The following is a 22,095-nucleotide window of genomic DNA, read 5'->3' as shown; positions in this document are numbered from 1 at the left end:
TTTGTCTCTCTCTCACTAAGCCAAAACTTTCAGAAAACAACAGACCTCCATAATTCATGAGGTTGTGAGAAAAAAACCTAAGGGAGATCTCCCTGACATCTTGGCTATGGAGCAGCCGCCTTTGGTTTTGCTTGTATACTGCCTACAACCCCGTGGTCACAGTGAGAGAACAGAGCAGAGCAAACAGGGGGCATCTCTGCACATAAGGGTGTGTGTGTGTGTGCATGACAGAGCAGGCACGCGTGCAGTTGATTATTCATGTGTGGTTCAACACAGCGGGACATCAGCAGCTGTGACAAGCCTCAGCTGTTGAGAGAGACGAGAGCTGTCACAGCCAGGTAACACCTGATCGCGGCCAAAACGATCTCTTCTCCTCTCATTTCCTCCCATCCTCCTACCCACCTCCACTGCCCTTCCCAGTCAATCACACATGGAGCTACAGCCTGCTGCTGGGCTTGATTGGCCAAGAAAGAAAAAAACAAAACACAAAAGTGCACTGACCTCCGACTATTTCTACCACGCAGCACGCAACAAAACTCTGCACCCTTTCATAATTTCTGCTCATTTTTGCTCTAAATGCCAAACAAATATCTCTACATCTACCTCATTAGCAGCATCATGAATCACAAGAGAACAAGAGTTAAATAAAAAAATAAAAAAATGCAACTATTAATGAGCAAGAAGCTTAGATGAAAGGGTTTGTTATATTCGCACAAAGTAGAATAGCAAAAATGAGCTGTTGACTCATTTTGTAAAAAAATGCTTAAAGTTCTGGGCTTCCCCTGAATGGACAATTAATTACTTGCAACAATGGCAATAATGGCCACCTTATCTTGATGTTGTTGTAACTCATCATGAGGTTCAAGTAAAAGACATCAATATTAGGTAGAGCTTGGGGTAAAGTAGGGATTCAGGTGTAGGATTTTTGATTTTCACTGCATCGAGATGTGGAAAGCTCTGATTGATTAACAACTATTATCTTTTTGTTAATTTATGACTTCCTTTTGAGGACCAGAAAAGGGAGATCTTGCAGCACCATTTGAATACATAAGTTCAGATGTAATTCCTCCAGTCACCTCGGCAAACAGAAATATTATATGGAGGATGCGGGACTTTCAAGCATCCAGTTTTTTGACTTGGGTAGGAAGCTAGAGTACCTGGAGCGAACTCACATATGGAGGAGAACATGCAAATTCCTGAGTTGGGATTTGAACCCAGGACTTTCTTGCTGCAACGCAACAGTGCTACCAGCAGTGTCATCATTGAGCCCCAGTTGCAGAACATGCAAAACTAAAAGAAAATCCATAACACGATTCCCCCCGGAGGATCTGACATAATCGATTTGTAATTACATAACAGCCTCATAATTAAACTGAATGGAGCGCCTAAAAATAATGTGGTCAGTAATAAAACAAGCTGATAGAAGCATCCTCGTTTATGTCAGTCAAATTTACATTACTTGTACAGAGCAACCTTTTTTTTAGTAGATGTTAGAGGTATCATTAGGTTATTTTTAACTTAAGAATGGATCAACACAAAATATTATCTTGGTATTCCAACGTAAGTTAATACTAACGTAAGTCATCATATCAGCATCAACTGTGGGTTTTATAATATCGTGCATACTATAACATATAGATACACCTTCGTACTTTAAGAACAGTAATCTTAGAGAAAAAAAATCTTTTCTGTAGTGAATTTATATGGCAAAAATGGGAGCCTTGGAAAAATAGTTGTACAGCAATAAAAAAGCCCTGAAAAGTAAATTACACAGAATATGCTCTCTTTGTATTAGATTGTCTTTGTATGAAACAAGCTAAAGAAGATACTAAAAGAGCAGGTTCATTGTGTATACAAGCAAAAATAAAATTAAATACCACACTTCTTGAGATTAAAATAGTGTTTATCTACTGTGTGCTACAAAATAGTCTGAACTAAAGGTACTGCTATTTCTCTTCTTTGCTTGAATGCGACTGATAACATCCACAATAAAGTGTATCTGCTATGTTTAAGACTGAGACGCTTTATGATTGCCACCTGGTTGCAAGTGAGCCCTGCCATAAAGCTCTGTAAGTGATCGCAACCAATTTCAGGGACAATGCATTAAAAACGTTTCCTTTATGCAACAGTAAATTACTATGATTACTCTGGTGGATATGGCGGAGGACCCGGGCTGACCTGCGGATTACCGTGAATCGAAGCAGGAAGGTATTAAAGGCAAGTTAGAAGGTTTCCATACCCTCAACAATGCTGGAGATTATTACACCTGAAGCGAGATTACTACTATTATTGGAGATAATTGCGTTAAGTCATGTTTAAGGTGTATAAGCAGGAATCTGGAGCTGAGGCAAAAGCACCAGAAGGATTGTCTGAGTCAGAGAGGTCACGCTAGCTACCAATTTAGTCACTGAGATGAGAAAGAGTGTCAGTCATTCTCCATTTCTCATTAAAACAGGAAAGATTAAGGATTTTCATATTTTTCAATTCAACTCATGGATTTTTTTCCCCCTCTCAGTTGCTTGAGTATAAAGCTGGGGTTATATTTTGTTTTGAATGATGTATGACTGTCTGCGCTTTGATGATGTCTCCCACAGCCGGAGGCTACTCCCCTGTGAACGAGTCCATTGGCCAGTCTATTGGCATCACGCTAAGAGAGGAACTGGATGAAAGCCCCATTAAGTGTGATGCTTCAGCAGGGGGTTGGGCAAGGGTTGACTGGAGGTGGTATAGATAAGTTCAACCCGTTTAACATACAGGATGGGAGAATACTCTTCATAGGGAGAAAGATGCAAACATATTTTTCAATATCAATCAATTGATTAACTATTTTGGAAATGTATTTAAAATCTTATTTTTTCAAAGTAAAAACAGGAATTCAATGCACAGATGCAGGATCTATACTCACTCAATACAAACAGAAATATCTGTTGGGGAAATTCAAAAGTTTCTTTGCAAACTACACCTTAACCACTACCTTTTTGTTGGCATTAAGAAGCTTCTTGTATAGCTTAAGAATGTGGTTGGATATTTGACCACTCTTCTGGGTAGAATTGGTAGAGTTCATTTGAACTAATTTATTTGCAGGAGCCGACTTTACCACAATGGGGCAGAACAGAGGTAGAAATAGAGTTTAGATTAGGCCTAAAAGGTCTGAGCTGACCCAGCCTAAACCCCGTAAACACTGTGTCCAAACCTGATCTAAACCAACTAAATAAATAATTAGAGGCCAAAACCCAAAGTAAACCTTGCATTTTATTTTGAACTATTACCAGTTTAAAATCCTTCAAGACCTCTGACTTTGCTCTTTGCAGGCTTATTCGGGTAACTTGGTTGTAGCTGTTGTTTAATATCTCTTAGCTCCAGTTAGTTGCCTGATGTAAATGTAGGATAAGTGCAAATCTTATGGGATGTGTGTCTGGTAAACATTGATGTTTCATCCATTTCAAGAGGAGTTTTGATGGGAGATTGGAATTATTGTGCTGTATAAGCCACCGTCATTTCCAAGTTTCCACCAACCAGTTGCTGATTTGAGAAGAAGTTAAATAATTTGAAGATAGCAGTCCTTTTTTCTGCTTTGCTTTCAGAATATTTGAAAACAAATAAATCAATACAGTACAATGATCTTAGGGTTGAAAGCCTAAATTTGGAGATCTTCAAACATGCTACTTGTCATTGTGTCTAAATAGCTCAACTATGGATTTGTCTGAACATCATAATTTTCTCTAGAAGACATTTGGCTTGTCCATGTAAGTGATTGCATATTTCAGTGAGTTAAAATTGTTGATTTTGATACATTGGCTTTGGTTTAGGACTTTTTAATACCACATGCTGATGTAAAACATGTCTCATTGTGGACTATAATCTGGGTTTAAAGACTTTCCAGATTTGGAATGCTTACGTCTTGGTGGTTTCTGAGTCGTTCCTAAACAATTTCCTTTCTTATGAGTGTGATAGTTTGGGTTATACGTACAGCTTGGATATAGCTGGGATAAAAGTGTATACAAATTAAGAAAATAAATCAAAATTGGTTTAAGAATGAAAAATTTGGGTTTCCTGAATGGGCTTCCAAAGGTTTGTCCTTAAAAGTCTAGATTTCAACCAATTTAAACCCTATCGGTTATTCTAAGCAGAGTTGTCATACATTCAGCCAGAAATATGCCACAACAAGCATGTGCTTTCTGTACTTGTACATTTACTGTGTGTGGATTCAAATAAAATCTACACATTTCACCAGGACTCTATTTTAATTTATAAACCCTCACAGGTGATGATGTCTGGGGACTGGACAAAGAAAGACATCTAAAGAATTCAGAAGAGCAGAATGATGCACAATAACGTGCTGCACAGTAAAGCGTCTCAGTTTGAAAACATGTGAAGGAGCCATTAGAGCCTTGGGCTGTGTTTTCATGCTGAACACGCCTTAATTTATTGTGAATCTTTCTGGACAATGCCCCAAATCCCTCTGTAATCGCCCTCCTTCCTCTACAAGGATTTACCCCCCACCCCTCACTGCTATGCTTAGTGTGCAACCCCCTCCCATTCCTGCTTTTATGAGACTTGCGTGTGTTAGAAGTTAATGGAACCTATTAAGCATTTTAATAAGCTCAGCAAGTCTCGAAGAAGGAAGTCAAATAAAGCCTTTTGTGCGGGGGCTGTGCTGACTCCCCCTTAATATCTCTTCTCTTGAATGTCGGCAGGGAGAAGCACTTTGTTCTCCTCCTTCTCCTCTCCTTCTTGTCCTCCTCCTTTTCCTCTGCTTCCTTCTCTCTCTTAATTGAGTTTCATTAATGAACATCAGGATTTCATTATGCCACAAAGTGTTTAAGAGCAGACCCCATCTCGGATTTCCTAATGGTTGTGAGGGTGCATGGGTGGATATTTTAGCAGCCACTGAAATGTCTCTCAATGAAACTAATGCTAAACACAATACGCATGCTCTGAATAATGCCGTACACCAAAGCTCTGCATGGGCGGAAATCTCATTACGGAAATGCTGAGAAGAAAAATAAGACAAGATTGAAGAGTCTCAAGGTGATAGACGAAATGTTCTGTTGTTCCATTTAAAGAACATTAAGAGCAAGACAAAGAAACTGGGTGAGGAATGGCAAAAGTTAATATGATAGAGATAATGGGGAAAAGATCTTAACAGAAAAAGGAAGTGACTATTTCAGCATGTTTTTTTTAGAGTTTGCACTTTAAATGATAAGCAGAGAGAAAAGCCAGTGACAAAAGACATGGGTGGAAATGAAGATTATGTTATGTATAAGCAGAGAAAAGAAAATCCAGATCCACTAAATAAAATCCAAACATCACAAGGTGCCAGGTGCTGCATCGATTCTCCTTAATGCAATAAAGAGTGAGGAAATCAATCATAAAACCTAGATGCTTCTTTCAGAAAGCTTTTAGAAAAATAGTAGTGTTTATAAACTAAAATCTATTTTCAACACTCAGAAAGCCTTTGAAATATTTACGTACTAAAGGAAACTTACATTTCCCTGAAAAAAGAAAACACTTCAGAGAAGGTAGGGAGGATGTTATTTAACTTAATGGACTGGAGGTTTTCATATCATTTCTGTGTAAATGTAAGATACAGCAAATGCTACAGATGCATTTCCATTCGTCTGATGTGTTGGATGGGTAAAAGAGTAGGCACACAAGAAGCAATACTTTCCTCCAGGGCATTTAAACACAAACCTCCCTGCCAGGGAGGCAAGTCAAGCTGAATTCTGTGTAACTATTTAAATTAATTACTTCTTGAAAACTAATTATTTGTTTTTCATCCTGCTTATTCATCCATTTAGTAATTCTCAGATATACTCTGAACCTCAAGAAGGAAAGAAAGGTAATTTAACTAAGCAAACATAGAGTACTTGGCAAACTAAACTGTTTCAAATTGTGCCTTGTTTTTAGCCTCATAAATTTGAATGTATTTTATTTGAATTTTATGCACTAGGCAAACAAAAGTACCACACATTTGGTTTCCAGAATTTTGCTATGAAAATCTGAGGGGTGGCTTTGTTTTAGCACAATTTGCCTTTATATGTCATTTAATTATTGAGTAGAGTCTATGTATTTAATAATTTCAGTACAAATACAACATGAATTTTCAAAATCCACCGTATTTATGTGGAATTCATGCAATGTTTACTCATAGGACAGCAGTTCTGCTAGCTAGCATAGAGCTATTTAGGTAATGGCCAAGAAGTAAAGTTACATTTCAGGCAGAAATGTAAAAATAGTTACAACTAAATATTCAGATTTTTGGAAGATAAAGATATTTTTAGTTGTAATTTTCTGTTGCCTTAACAGGACAAAAAAATTAGAAATGGCCTGCTTGTCTGTGTCTCTTCATCAGACTAGTATAATATTAATAATTTCATTCAAAACAACATTACAAAAACAGGAAACCCTTGCATCTTCTGTTCTATAATTTTCTCAATGAAAATACATTCTCCTTGAAATGTTGGCTAACGTCTGTAAAACTGAATTCAATTATAGCATCTGTCCCCTTGTTCATCATTGTGATGTAAAATTTCACCATTACCTTCATTATGAGTACATACAGTACATCTAACATGGCTAAAAGCAGCTTATTAAGTTTGTGGTTTTTGTTTTTTTAAAATTTTTTTTAGCCATAACGATAGAACAATTGGAATACAATTTCAATATAATGTAAAATTGAACCCCACATGTTTTTACTAGCAGGTACTTAAACTAAAACTTTCAGAAGATGTGCATCTGTTGTGAAATTATCCAAAGAACACCAGCAAGACCAACTTGGAATAGCAGAAAAGGAAGCTCTGGAATGGTCTAATCAAAGTTCAGACCCGCTGACGCTGTGACAACCGGCATGAAATCTCAGTACTGCTTTAAAAACCTCAAATTGGAGTGAAATGAAGCAATTATGTGATGTAGAGTTGGCCAAAATGGATGCAGGTAACTACTACATTTATGTCACATAGGTTGGCTTAGATTACGTTTTTCATAATAAATTCAAATCAACATTTGAAAACTGCATTTTATATCCACTAAGGTTATCTTTGTCTGATGTCAACATTTGTTTGATGATTTATATGTGCAAATGTAACTAAAAAGCAAAAAAGAACTCGTACAAAAAAAACTGAAAATGTTTTAAATTAATATTTCACACCAGTGTACTCAAAAAAATTAGAACTAAAAAGAAAACAAAACACACCGCATGCAAACAAACTGATGACACCTTCCGTTTGATTATCATCACAGATGAGTGTGTTTATGTGCTGGGTAAATGCGCGTACATCAGTCGACTGGCTCGGCAGTCGGCTTTGTTCTAAATAAGCGATAAAGACGGCAACAACAGCAAAGAGCCGTGTCAAATCTGTAATCCCTTAAATTCCTCACATAAAATGGGAGATATGTAAAAACTGTAGGACATGTGCCCCTCCAGGCAGCAATAGAACAAACCTGAGGATTATGTACCACTGTGTTTCTAATGAGATGAGATAATGAAAACTTAAGTTGACGTGGGGTCCTGCTGTCATGTGGAATAACTTTATCTGGGTCGTTTGAAGCTACGCTGCTTTCATTCACCCCCTCTGTTCCTAAGCAATGGTTTCTGCCTTGCAGCTATTTGCTTATATTGTTGATTTCTCAAATACAGGCAATAAATGAACATTAGAAGGAACATGCTGTCTTAATTCTACCATCTGCCTGCTGTCACTGTCTCTCCTTGTTAGTCATGTAAACATAATCAAAATAAAACCTAACAGTTGGGCTTTTCAAGTTGCTATGTATTTGGTGCATATCTTTTGAGCTGGCTGTTGTTTGTCCATCCATTCCTATCTACATAGCTAACAAAAGCAGCTGAGGACACCAAGGAAAGGACCCGGTAGGTGCTTAAAATTTTAATACATCATCCCCCAACTCCCGAGCAGCACAATGTATGCTGGATCCACAAAAAAAGAGAAGGAGAGAGAGCGAAAAAAGTTAAGTTGAACTAGATCTGAATGTTTCATAAGGAGACCGAGCCTGAAGCATAAGTGAGACTGGCATTAAGAGCGAGCAGTGGGAGAGACAGAAACAGAGAGAATGTAGAGAATTCAGATGTTTCCTCTGATGTGAATATTACATGTCATTTATCTCAGCAAACTGAAGATGTACAATAGCTCTTATTACAAACCCTTTTCTGCGAAATGTCTCTTCTTGGGAAAATCAGAATGCATTAAGGAAAAAGGGTAAGGAACATGCAGCTCTAAATGAATCCTCATCTGTCTGTCAATACGGATCAACATCCTCCTGCTGCTCCACACTTTTTCCCATGGTTTTAAATGAGGACTCTACGTCTGGTGTCTGCACAACTAACCACACAAGAGGCAGAATCCACAAAAAGCCTGTTTGTGTTCGATTTAGTCTAAATTAAACTTCAGAAATGGTTACGTAACACAAACAGCATTACAAAGGATTAAAGCTCTTCCTAATTATGATAGAAGTATGATAACAAAGGGGCTTTTATTTATGTTTTGTTCCTGATCTTCTTTGATTGTGTTACCTTCTTGAACTGCTTTAAAGTCAGAATGAAAACAGAAATGAATAAAATAGCTTTTCTTTGTTCACATTAGCGCCTTTCAAGGCACTGCTTTCTATAGACCTACCTAATAAAGTGTAATAGATAAACAACTTAATCAAGCCTTTTAGACTAAGCAAATCGATGTGAGTTACCTGCGCAGCAGCAGTTTGGGATGGTTCTTGCTCTCCAGGTTGCGGTCGATCAGGTCCGACAGCAGGTGTTTGAGAACATCAGTGGCGTACTCCAGACGCCCCTGCAGGGCCGTCATGATGAGCGAGGCCACGTTGCCACGGTCCCTCATGGAGAAAGAGCGCTGCATCTCAAGCGTTCGTATGAAGGTGAGCAGGAACACTTTGTTGTTGATGAGCTGACCAAACAGCTTCAGGGCCTTCTCCACATTCTGCTGGCCATTGCCTGACACCTGAAGGCGAAGAAGGAGAAACAACACATGCAGAGGTTAATGAGTAGCCAACGTCATTCCTGACAATAACGTTCAGCCAGGAATAACGTTATTCCTGACTGATAATACTGTAGAGCTTTTTTTTTTTCCAATTATAGTGCTCTTCATAGTTTATTGTGACCTTGTCTAATAAAAAAACATTTTTCTAAGGGCATCAAAATAATCACTCATATTTTTAAGAGACTCAATTATTGACCACAGCCCCCATAAAAAGCATTGTGTCTTGACTAAGACATTTCATTTTCAGTCATATGTCATGCTTTCAAGAAATCAATCTGACAATGAAAATATTTTTTTTTTCCAAGTTTGCATAAATTATTTGAGTTCTTCGGATGGAAAGGTCTGGCTTATTATAAGAACATACATTTTCAAATGTATGATTATAGTAAATGAGTAAGTAAGTAAGTAAAACTTCATTTATATAGCATTTTTAAAGATAAAAATCCTTGTGTTTCAACAAACAGAATAAAAAATACACAAAGCAAAATTAAACAAAAGCCGATTTAAAAAAATAGGTTTTTAGCGGGACTATCAGTAAGTTTTAATCACAGGATCTTTAGGCCCTAAAGGGAGTGTAGGAAAACTTTTGATGGAACTATTTCTGCTTTTAAACGTGTGTATTCCTAGTTTTTATTTTCAGTAGAAAGTACTCCTGGCCCTCTGTGTAGCTTTCTTTTTTTTCTTGAATTTTGCCTCAATCTGAGTTACTGCATGTCTGTGTTTCATTCCAACTGAAAATACATCTGGGTGAGTGGTTCTTTCTGTCTGTTCTTCCAGTTCAGTGCTGACACAGTCCAGTGACTGGTGAAGCAGTGACTTCTCTGGAGTCAAATGTTAAATTTTTTTTTACCTAAACAGACTTTTAAGTTCGAGTTTTGACCTAAACTGCCACATTACTTATTTTTAAAGCTTTTAATTATGCTCTACTCAATAACAAACTCTTCAATAATTTAATGGCAAAAACACACAAAAGAATAGTTATTATAAGATCAAAATTATGATCTTATTACATGTGTTTTTATTTGGTTTTTGTTGGTTGATCTTGACTTTTGTTTTCATTAAAACTGTAAATGATCTTACAGCCTACATATGTGCATGTGACCTGTCCTCCTCCACAAATAACCCAGTAGCTCAGTTGTAAAATTCACTCTTGTTTGCTGTGATGTTTAAAAATTTGGCTGCTTTAATAGAGATAATCACCAAGGAAGAGAGCTTCCCTGGAATGGTTATATTAAAACTGTATTTTTTGTAGTTTTCCACAAGCACACCTCACTACAGCAAACAAAAAGGGGCGGGGACGGACATTACTGGCACTGTAAGAGATAAATTATAAAACACCATATTTTTTCATTTTCTTAAAAATGTAGAGCTAATTAAATTCCATAAACAAGACTTTTATATATTATAAATAATATCTTAATATCTCCATTAATTATATGAGGAATACATTAAATAAGGAGGCATGAAAAGAAACATGATCAACTATCATAAAAATACTATTTACAATGTATGCCGGAATTAGTAGCAAATAATAAAGACTGCTATTCTGATTAATGCAATTATATTAGTTGTGTTACCACCCCCACGCCACTAGAGGCAGTAACAGGCCTGAAAAGATGCGACTAAGAAGCAGATTTAGAAGTACCCCGAAAGCTACAGAATTTGTTAAAAACTGTGAGCTGCACTGAATTAAATAAAAGAGACAAGTTCAAATACATGCCGAGAGTGAAACACCTTCCTAAAGGTGAAGATATATCACAAATATGAAAATAAAATAAAAACGGGAGATCGCGGATAATATAGGAAATAGCGCCCCCTTCACTTCCGGAGTGCAATGGTCCCATTTCCAAATAAGGTATGAGACTGCCAGTGGTCCGTCCCCGCCCCTTTTTTTCAGTCTTTTCAATTCATAGAAGAGTCGCATCTGTTTCCCGTTGTACAAATGGGATTCAGCACTGCCCCCTATCAGTGTGGCATGGTACTGTTTGCCTCACCTTCCCCATTTTCACAGTGCCACCAGTAGCAGTGAGGCACAGTTCATCACTGCCTGGTCCTGTAGTTCTTTCATGTATTTGAGCAGAAAAAGCATAAATTCAGCAATTTTGATCATGAAAATGTTGAACTGGACTTTCTAATTGTATGTAGATGTGACTAAATGATTATGTATAACTGACCAGGATTGAATTGTACTGTATATATTTTATATTGGCACTGAGTAAGATGGGGTAGTAAATTCTTTATTGTATTTTTTACATACCCATCTACTGGTTTAAAAAAGTGTTAACTAAGCCCGACTTAAACCGCTGCACAAATGTTGATCTTCAAATAAAATAAGATATTGGTAGCGATTATAGATCTCCTTACAGTGTCCTTATCTGAACACTGTGCATCCCACAAAATTAAATGCTGCAAATATCTAGAAAACCAAAGTAATTTCCCAGCCCTGCCCTCCCCCCGTGAAAAGGAGCAAAAAAGTCTTAAACGGACAGTTTTCATCTCAGTAGAAGAGTCCACACTCCTACTTGAGGAGTGGGAATTATTCACTTCATTACCCCTCATACTGCAGCCACTGGTGGATGAAATAGCAATGTGCTGGGACCCTGTTTTCCATGAGGGAGCCTTCATGTGAGGTATATGTGTGTGTGTGTGTAGTCTGACCAGCATGACTGACTAAGCATGCGTGTCATACCACAGAGTAGGAAGCATAACTGGCAGACTGGTATCCTTTTCTCCCACTGAGCAATTCTGTGGTTATGGAGGAAACGCTACAGCAGGGATGGTGACATGAGACACACTGCTCAGCTCTCCTTGTTTCTTTTAACCTTACTCTAACCCTCCGTTGACAATTTTTAATGCATTAGCTGCCTTTGTGTCTCAGTTATCTTTCTTCCTATTTTTTTGTTCAAGCTCTGTAGTTTGTTACCTCAAGTTCTCTCAGGACAGGATGATCCTCAATGCCTGGGAAGAGGACTCGCATTGCATATGTTCTGTAGTCCAGATGGGGGATACCGGCCCTGTCGAGGTCACTGGTAAGCTCATTGATGTCTGTCTGCAACTCTGCAAAGGCTGGTAGAGAAGGAAAAAAAACTGAAAAACAGACCAGTTTGAAGAAATATGTGAGAAATGCATCTTAGAAATAAAACTGCTCCTTAATCCCCAAGGACCAAATAAGAGAATCCTTCTTATCTTTATGGTGCTTACTGCCCGCATGATGAGGATGACAGAAAGCTCAAGATCATCCTCACGTCAGAGGATCTCAGCTTTTCACATCTCTCTCTTTAAAAAACTACACACTCTTTCTTTCACAAACACACACACACCCTTGCGTCTATTTTTTCAGCTCATTTTTATCTCCCAGCCAGTAAATTGGTTGTAGCAAAGGCCCCAAAAGATTGTGTCATCTCAGTGTGAGGCTGCAGGTGAGCTACAGTTAATTGGCTCCATCCTGACTCAGCCTCGTTGAGGCCCACAGCCCTGCTGCTTGTCTGGGCTGCCCTTGGGGAGGCTCCCTGCCTGTAGCCTATCACATGAACAGCAGCGGTCCCCTAACATCCTTCTCTAAACCCAGCTATACCATCTTAGTCCTGGTCTCCTGGCCTCACAGTACCCCTGCGACTTGGAGTAACTTGCAGGGGATCCTGGGCACCTAGCTAAATCCGGCCTGCGAGGCAGGACTCTCCTGGTCACTGCTAATGGTTAAAACATTAATCTTCTCCTTTCCCAAGGCTGCCCGTGTGATTCTCTCTGTTTGCCTACTCTGTGTCTAGCCGCCTGTCTGTCATTTGACAATTGCTCACATTTTTTTCACAGCTTAATACTGGGGGAGCTGGCCAGGCGGCGGCTGGAGGGGATAGCTAACAAGGTTTTCTCTGGCTGATCAAATCCTCTGAAAAGTGTAAGCCATTGAGCTAATTTTGCCATTTTAATGAGTGGCTATACTGACCCTTCCATTACTGATTGTTTTGTGCTTGTTAACTGTGATAACTGGAGGTCAGACTGAGGTGATTTGGAGTCTCTGTATGGAAAAAGTCAGAGTTCAAATTAACCACTGGGACCTCTAATTATCCTGAAACACAAGGGACTGAGGAGTGTTTGAAAGAATTAAGCGCCTAACAACAGAAACACTTACAACCAATTTCACAGCCTTTGGAAGAGCATTGGATGTTATTTTTTTGAGTAAGACTCAGTTTTATCTCTAAAACTCAGCATTGTGTGGCTAAGAAGATTACACAAAAATTTTATGAAAAAAATGACATTTTATATCATTCAAAGTTATTTTTTAAATCTAGTTCTTTTTGGAATGATGTTGGAGTTACTTGAACTAGACCAGAGTTTTTCAAAGTGTGGGCCATGGCCCCCTGATAGGCCAAGAGGGGGCGCAGGAAAGAAGATTAAAAAAAAAACTCAAAAAACTCAATCCAATTATTTTTTCTTATCATGTGTTTTTCAATTATTCATAAAAAACAAAGTTTAAATAATTAAAATTTGATTGTGTAATTTGCTACGCTACGCATTTTATGCTAGCGTAGCAAGCATAAAATGGACAAGTTTCTGAAAACAAAAAAAAAACAACCAGCAGCCAAAAAACCCTAAGAAGTCATAGACAATGAAAATCAAAAGGTATGAAGAGGCATTGACCTAAATGAGTGCAGTAATAATTGAATAGTAAATAAAAGAGAGATTAAAATGTTCTAAAAGTTGATGCTTTATAGCTTTTGTAGCATTGTGGGTTTGGAAAAGCATTCCCTGCCTAGAAGTTAATGTTGTTTGAGGGGACGTGACATGGAAAAGTTTGGGAACCCCTGATCTAGACGATAAATATTTTTGAGCCAGTTTGAGTTGAGGCTTGTAGACATTTTTCAGAATCTAATATTCTGAATGCCAGCATCTAATTTAATGCGTGATGGGTCGCATGCAGTGGTAACTAACTAAATCTGTTGAAATAAACAACCAGGATGACTCACTGGCCTAGATTTATAGATAATTTAACAGCATTAATTTATGAACACTATCTGGCAGTAAATTACTTACTGTACATTACTCTCGAACACACATTTATGCTTATGTGATTACACTATCGTCAATGGAAATATGCTCCTTACAACCCCTCACTTGCATATGTTATAGAACAGGCAGTTAAATGATGGTGTATAATTAGATTATGAAGGCCTAAAAGGTCCATGAGCATTCTCATTTTAAAATCAGGCATGAACTCTGTCTGCATGCAGGCTGTGCAGCTCTGACATCAACCTTCTTTGCATTCCAAAGCAACGCGGGACTCCAGGTTGTCCATTTGCATCTGCAGGCGCTTCAGGGTGAGATCGTTTTCCCGCGACTTCCGCTTGTAGGCGATGAGTACGAGGATGACGATGATGAGGAGGAGACCGCCACCTGCTGCGATGCTAACGATGGCGGGGAGGGTCAGGAGGCTGTCAGACATGATGTGCACCGCTCCTGGAGACACGTGGAGGCCTCCAACTTGAACCTGTAAATAGTTGTATATGATTAAAAACTACAACATTATTTGTTTTTCTTGTGTCTCAGTGGCATTTGAATTTTTTTGTAAATTGCCTTGCATCACTTTGGGATCTCCAAATAGAACCCTAATTATTCTAAAGCCAAAGTGAATATTGTTGGCTTACACTGACGCTGAGTGGAAACACACGGCTACCTGTGTGCTGCTGTTGAGAGGGAATTAGTGTGGGCCATGCACTCAATAACTGAGTAGGCAAGTAATAATAATTGCTGTGGTTTTAGTTGGAACTTTTTGACAACCAGAGCTGCCCTCCCTTTTGACCCCATTCCCTCAGCTGAATGAGCAATGATGAGAACACAAATAATAGAGAGTAAAGGCCAGGGACTGAGGAAAAAATACAAATACAGGGATAAATGGAAAGTGAAGGTCAAAGAAAGATACAAACGCAGAAAGTCAAATGAGAAGTAAAGAGAGGGAAATAAAGCAATACTGACCACAACTTTGTATTGGCCTGTGAGGTTGGGAGGCTCACACAGCAGTTGGCTCTCAGACACGGTGACAGAGCAGGAAGTCTCGCCTATCAGTACAGTGTAGTTAAGCTTCGCCCCTCCAGACGCTGGGGGAATCAGGTTTCTGCCCTGTAGGCATACAGGGAGAGACAGAGAGAATAAACTCAGACACACAAAAAAAACCCAGACAAAAAAAAAAAGATCCCAGATTTTATATGAGCCCAAAAAAGCCAATCTGCCATCTAATTACATTCCACTGGTTTGGACCCAGCTGGTGCGAAGTATGGTTTTTAGATCTGACATTGTTAGATGTTTCACAGTGCAACAACAGCAGATGATTGAGACAAATGACTGAATTATATTACCTGATACATTCTGTTACCAAGAAATAACAAAATTATTATGGAAATTAGCTGATGCCACAATCCAGTGAAATTAAAAACAAAGACAAGTAACATTTTGAACAAAGAGAAATGACTTACAGTGCTTTGCAACTGTCTTCTGCTTATAGGCACAAGCCCATCTTTGCCCATTTTCTTTGGCAAAAGAGCTAAAATTTAAGACTGGATGCAGATTTTCTGCAATTTCTCAATTGGTTTTAGGTCTGAACTTTGACTACATGAGCATGCCTTGGTGTATAGAAATCTCTTGTAGCTTTTATTGTGTGATTAGGGTTCCTGCTGGAAGGTGAACATCTTTCACAGTCTCAGTCTCTAACAGATTTTCTCCCAAAATTGCAAATTATATGACTACATCCATTTTTCAATCAACTCAGACCTAACACGGTGCTGTCATCAGATTTTGTTATGTTGTATTTGAATCTTCTAATAAGCTCTGGATCTCTGCAGCTTCTCGAGAGATACAATGTGACCCTTGGTAGCTTCTCTTATACATTCCCTCCTGTCTGTTAGCCTGTTTGTTCAGGTGTCTGGCCATGTTTTGGTAAGTTTGCAGTGGTCTAATATTTTTTCCATTTTTTGGATGAACACCGCTCTCACATGTTCAAAGCTTGGGACTGTTAATTTAAAAACCCTGATTTGTATTTTAGCAGAACTTTATCTGTCATCAATCTGGTGTGTTCACTGTTCTCCATCATGTTATTCAGTTTACTAGTGTTCTCTTTGAAGCTTTCTGAAGATTGTGACATTGAATTTTATTAATGGGTGTCAGCGGTAAGAGGGTTGATTAGAATTAAGCTCTAAAATCTTCTTATTGATGTTTTATAGCATGAAAACGTGTGAAAAAGGCTTTTTTTTCTTCTTCTTCCTTACCTTGAGGATGATTGGTGAACCAGGCTTTTGCTCCAGGATACCTGAGGTGCTGAGGGATTCAAAGAAAGGGTTTGGGTAGTATACAAGGTTGGTGTTGTTGTAGACCAGCAGCGCCTGGACGTTGTTGAAGATGAAGCCAAACTCATCCGCGTGTTTCACTGCGTCCAAGCCTGGAAGGTACTCTACCATGAGGGAGGGAGCAAAGCAGCTCATGGTGGTGCTATTCAGCACTTTGCACACCTATACAGGGAGAGGGTAAGAAACAGAGGAGGAGCATCTTTCACTTTTTGCCATGAAGAATACACATTATGCAACAAAAGACCCAAGAGACTCTGAAATCAACGTGTGACTTAAACATCTGCAATAACCAGATTCTCTTCTCTGGCTCAACAATAAAATGCTAAGCCTCATCCTTTCTAAACTCATCTATTTCTAATAACCTAAGCTGAGTTCTTAAGTAACACATTTTGTTGCCAGCTTGGACTCCACAGGGAGCTAACCAGCCTAATAATTGGCACATAAAATCTCAATTCTTTTCAGGAAAAGGGATTTACTTGCTGCCATTAAATCCATCTTTATTGTGGAGGAAGCCTCTATAAAACTAGAAATAAATCACTGCTATTGCCTCACTGTAAAACACTTGAGGACAACATCCACAAAGGATGGAGGCATCGCTCCTCTGTCTCCTCAGGTAAAGCTTGAGCTATGACTCTTTTATTACTTCTCTCCAGTTTGCCCAGATGTGAGAGCTGCCTTCCATCCATCCTCCCTGGCTCAGCAGCAGAGGGAAAGAGGAGACAGGATTGATTGCAGCACAGCACTCTGCTTGCAGAGTTTTCTTTTTTATCTCCTTTCACTCCCTTCCAGTTCTCTCTCTGGGGAAAAAACTTAATTAGAGCTAAATATCATCAAAGATAGCGAACGGCAGCAGCTACCACACCTCCTACCTGTTGTCTGCTGCTGTGGAGAAAGCGAGGGAGATCGATGCAAACTCATCTATGTAAGGTACACCGATTGGATTTTGCCAGCATGAGGTAAGGTGAGCTGCAGGAGCACAATTGAAGGAAGGGACTGACATCTTTACAAACTCCCCTTTTGGAGACAAGAGTTTTCAAGTATCCTCATGTTCTGAAATCAGTGCACTTCTATTGCAACTAATGATCACTTCGATAAGCAATTAATAGGGCGGGTGGATGGCATCAAGGTGTAGAAAGGTTTTTCTTTCAAAACTAAACAAAAATTTCCAGTCATGCATTTCCTACATTAAAAAAGTTCTTTAAATGGGATGCAGCAGAAAGACCGAGAATAACCAGCTTCCTGTCTCCAGTCACCGAGTGCAGCTGGCTGAAAAAGAATACACACTTATCTTGCATATAAAAAGGATAACTTTGGCTTTCGGTTTCAAAATGTTTCTGGTTGTGAAACACAAGTCAGCATGTGGAAACTAAGAAAACATTGATGTTATCACCACTATGCTGTTGTAAACCTACAGTTGGCTAGATATAAGCCAGATGTCTTTTGGAGCTTGCTGCTGGCTGGCTTTCTGAGTAGACAGCCCTACTAATTGTAAAAAAGCATAATAGCAAAAGAAAAAATTATTCAGCACAATATGCATTGTAGACCTAGTTCAAAACTTTGATGTTTTTTTTTTTTGCGCTTCAGGCCAGTTGTTATATCATAAAAAAGACCCAAAAAAGCAACATGGCAATCCAATGGCATTGCTTAATTGGTTGAAGCTGGAAGTCAGAATCTTAAGTGAATGTTGTGGGTTTCTCACCAAACATGACCTTAAAAATCTAATATGGCTGTCTTGACTATATAAATTAAAGCAGCTAATTTTTATAACATTATTTATATTTTAAATATTCTGTTACCTTAATTTTTGCTGTTGTTTGGGTCAGTTCCTCAGTGGGAATCCCAAGACATTCACAGGTTAGCTCAGAAACAGCTGAGTAAGGGCCAGTCTGGATACCTTGTGGAGGAACCTCATTTCGGTTGTGTGAATCTGCAATCTCGATTTTTCTGTCATTACTCAGAACTTGTGACTACAGATGAGGGTAGAAACATACATTGACCCGCAAATCGAGAGCTTTGAAATTTGGCTCAGCTCTATCTTCACCACAACGGACAACTCTAATGAAGCCTAAAAAGCCTCATTATCTGCAAAAAGCAAAAAGACTCAATGCTTAGGCCACCAAAACAGATCCTCTAAACATCTTGGCTGTACCTAGAAATTGTGACCATAAACATTATAAACAAAGAGCAAACTTGTCCAACTTTCACCAGTAATTGAAACGTAACGGCCCGTATCAGACTACAGATTTTTCACATTTTTGTATAAATACTGTGGTATCTATGGTATTTTTAATAAAGGGTATTATACTGTGAGAACTTTATTCCAGCCAATGCCAGCTAATTAGGCCTCTTTAAATGTCTTTATATTCCATAAAGAATATAAAGACATTTAATGCAATGCAAGATATTTTAATCTCTTGCATTGCTTGCAAATATTAAAAGTAAATTATATTCCCAGTGTTGTGCATGGACAAAAGTAGTACTAAGCAAAAGATGTCTTGTTTTTGCTTAATTGTCTGTGAATATTTTCTACTATTGAACTACATTATTAAACAACTGAACACTACTGCTGCACAGAATTTGTGACATTTAAACTGTTTTATCAACCTACATCATATTATTACAGCTCCAGCAGAGTGTAACTGCAACAACAAGCTCTCACTGCTTGGAAATTACTTTCCCTGGACTTGGCATTTTTCTATTTCCGTTTCCCACTTATACATACCGGAGTAGTGGCAGCAGCGCATGACGAGAGCGAGAAAGATAAGCTATTTTAAAAATAGATTGCAGAGCCAGATAGGTCTCCTGACACACTTTCAGCAAGTTTTTGGTTGTGTGAAATCACATTAACAACTGAAAAGTTATGAGAAGAGATGAAAGTTAATGAAAATTTTACACTAGCTTTTGAATGCATGGACTCTACTTTGCAGTGAACCAGAAACAATTAATGTAATCTGAACCATACAAAAACAGACATTTATGCCAATTTTTGCAGTTCACTGCTAGAACAAAGCAAACTGTTCAGCAATGACTTGTAATTGTAATTCTTATAATGGACTTTATCATTAGGAAAGCTGTGTCATATGATTTTCATAAGGTTATCCAAGTTGTTGTGAGGGTTTTTTTTTAACATATGGTGTGAGGACTTTATGTTGTAGGACACTCAAACATTGCAAATGAGTCAGTCAAAGAGTGTCTTATGTTGATGAGTAAAGAAACAGTGGAGGTTTAACGGCTGAAAGTCCTCCGGTTCAGCTCGACATGAGCCTCATTCTCGCTGTTGGCATAGTGACATGTTGTATAGACAAGCCCAGATGCTCCGGCAGGATCCTCGTGACTGTAACATTGGAACAGCAGGACATTTGCAAGTCAACTAAAGCTCCGACTACCATCTGCTCTGCCGGAGATGGATACTGTGCTTTTTTTAATTTTATTCCTGTACTGTCCTTGTGCGCTTTCCAGTTTTTTTGAAATCCTTTCCCTTCACTGATTCCTGTCAGGAGTCAAAAACTGCAGCCATCATCATGTAGGATGGTTTTTAGAATTTCTTGCTGTTCAGAGTGGAAATCCAAAGGGACGAAGGATGAAAATAGACATGCTTGTGTTTGGCGCTGTGGGACTGGATAAAGAAAATGGGACACTGCGATTCCTCTCTGGATGAGGCAATGAAGAGATGGATTTCAAGACACAGAAACACTAAGAAACAATAACATTTCATGAATAGTCTCCACTATTTGGATCAGCAATAGGCTGCTCCAAATAGTGGAGCAGTCTGATCCAAACCTGCTGATCTCAGCTTGATTTGTGATTGTCTGGTTAGAAACTCAAAATTCTGATATTTTTTCAATCAGTGAATGCACCACACGGAAGAATAGAAAGTATGGGAAGAAGACTCAAACATGTTTATTTTCACAATCAGTCAGATGTTTAAAATAAAATCTAATGATGGGGAAAGATTTTTTTAAAAATTTAAAAATTAACTGTACTTTTTTTTATCTCCATCTGTCAAGAAACATACTAGATTTAAGCTTATAATTAGCTTTACAAATTAGAATTTTATTAAAACAAATTATTACATTTTTATTTATTGTTTTGTTTGCATTTTGTGTATTATAACTGATATTTATTTTATTATTTACCATTTAAAACATATATAACCAAGAAATAAAAGAAAATCTCAGTGTTAAGGATCTTAATTATCCAGTGAATACAAACAGAAACTGCTGTTGTTGTAATGCTAGCTGTGCTAACTGTGGTAATCATAATGCACAATGCTAAAGCTCGTTTAATATGTGAACCCTATTATTATTACACCAGCTCTCTGACATTCAAGCAGCGTGACATCGCCTCTGCTCCTAACATTAACAATTAATGACCACTTATGTCATAAAGGCTCAAAAAATATTTTAAATACTGTTCTTATACGTTCTTACATGTCTTAAGGAATCAGAACCAAACCAAAGTTTACAAAAATTGTTATTGCTTACAAAATTCTCTTCGGTACAACTTTGCTTTCCCATACTTATGTTTTTACAAGACTAATGTGCTCAAAAAAGGAACATGTATAAATTTTTCTTCATCAAATCACAATGAATTTATATCTGTAATGAAACCAAAACAGATTTTACACTGCTACACCTCTTCCTTTAAGCAAGTCGGTGTTGGAGACTACATGTGGTTGATAAAGTGATGAGGAGAATTGATAAGGTGAATTGAGGTCAGCAGTAAGAGGAAAATAATTGGGAATGGCTGCCTCATCCGTCTTCTTCCTCTACTGTCGGACACAGCGAGGCAGTTTTAAGGTAGCACCACTTCAACCCCTCGGGCTGAATGCATTACAATGATCTACAGTGTTGCTACAGCCCACTCAATCAGGCAAAGGTCTCTGACCAGTGTAGCAAAGAGATAAACTGAAAGGAGGAGCTGGAGGAGCTGTGAGCAGAAAAATTTAAGTGTCAAAGGTCATCTGGATGCTAATATTTAATATTGTATTGTTACGATGTGCCTGTAGTTGGTTTTTTCTAATCTGGATTTTTTTAATGCTCAGGTTTTACTCTGAATAACTATTTCCAACTCTGATCTATTTTTTTATGTCTATGTACCAATTTAGCTGTACACAGAAAGCCTGCTGTTAATTATTTTCCTGAAGAGTATTGCCTTTTCAAAGTGATGAAAGTGCTGAATTACAGCCATTTAGGTTTGATTGTTTTTATCCAGTGTCACTTTGATGCTCGGAAGCCTATCTAAGCCTAATTTCAATCACATTAAAAGCCATCTATTTTAATTTGTTTCAGAGAGAGAAGAACATAAGAAGCAGAAAGTAGGTGGAAGTTAGGCAATTTAGAGTGATGGAGGTGTTAAGAGAAGCTAAGTTTCTGAAAAGGGAAGAGTATTAGGAGATTAAGGAAGGCAGGTAACATTTGGTGGCTATTTAATAGCACAATGAGTCTGGATTGAAACCACCTTTAAGAGTCTGTAATATGCACATGAAATGTGTCCAAACCAGATTTTGCCTTTTACTTTACTTCTTAAAGTAATGTTTATGCATTTATGAAAGGGTGCCCCTATATATGTGCTTACAGTGCTTTAAAAAAGGATTCATAAACCTTTTGCAGATTTTTGACCAGTTACAACCTCAAAATGAATTTATTTTATTAAGATTTTATGCAAGAGACCCAAATCAAGTAGGCTGTTGAACTAAAGTTACACATGGCTTTCAAAATGGTTGTCATCTAATCGATGATTTATGTCGAGACATA

General features: G+C 38.1%; 1 protein-coding gene across 1 annotated transcript in view; it reads right to left on the bottom strand.

Annotated features, from left to right (window-relative positions):
• plxna2 (plexin A2) overlaps window positions 1-22,095 on the bottom strand; it is a 217,677-nt gene that overhangs the window by 24,490 nt on the left and 171,092 nt on the right. Inside the window, exons 18-22 of the mRNA XM_032557615.1 lie at window positions 16,262-16,501; window positions 14,976-15,119; window positions 14,256-14,490; window positions 11,929-12,071; window positions 8,698-8,966 (exon numbers count right to left, since the gene is read on the bottom strand). Of these exons, the coding sequence (XP_032413506.1) occupies window positions 8,698-8,966; window positions 11,929-12,071; window positions 14,256-14,490; window positions 14,976-15,119; window positions 16,262-16,501 (1,031 nt within the window). The remainder of the gene's footprint in view (window positions 1-8,697; window positions 8,967-11,928; window positions 12,072-14,255; window positions 14,491-14,975; window positions 15,120-16,261; window positions 16,502-22,095) is intronic.

This window comes from Xiphophorus hellerii, chromosome 1, assembly GCF_003331165.1.
Source record: "Xiphophorus hellerii strain 12219 chromosome 1, Xiphophorus_hellerii-4.1, whole genome shotgun sequence".
NCBI classification, from domain to species: Eukaryota; Metazoa; Chordata; class Actinopteri; order Cyprinodontiformes; family Poeciliidae; genus Xiphophorus; species Xiphophorus hellerii.
This window is presented reverse-complemented; position numbering and strand designations above follow the sequence as displayed.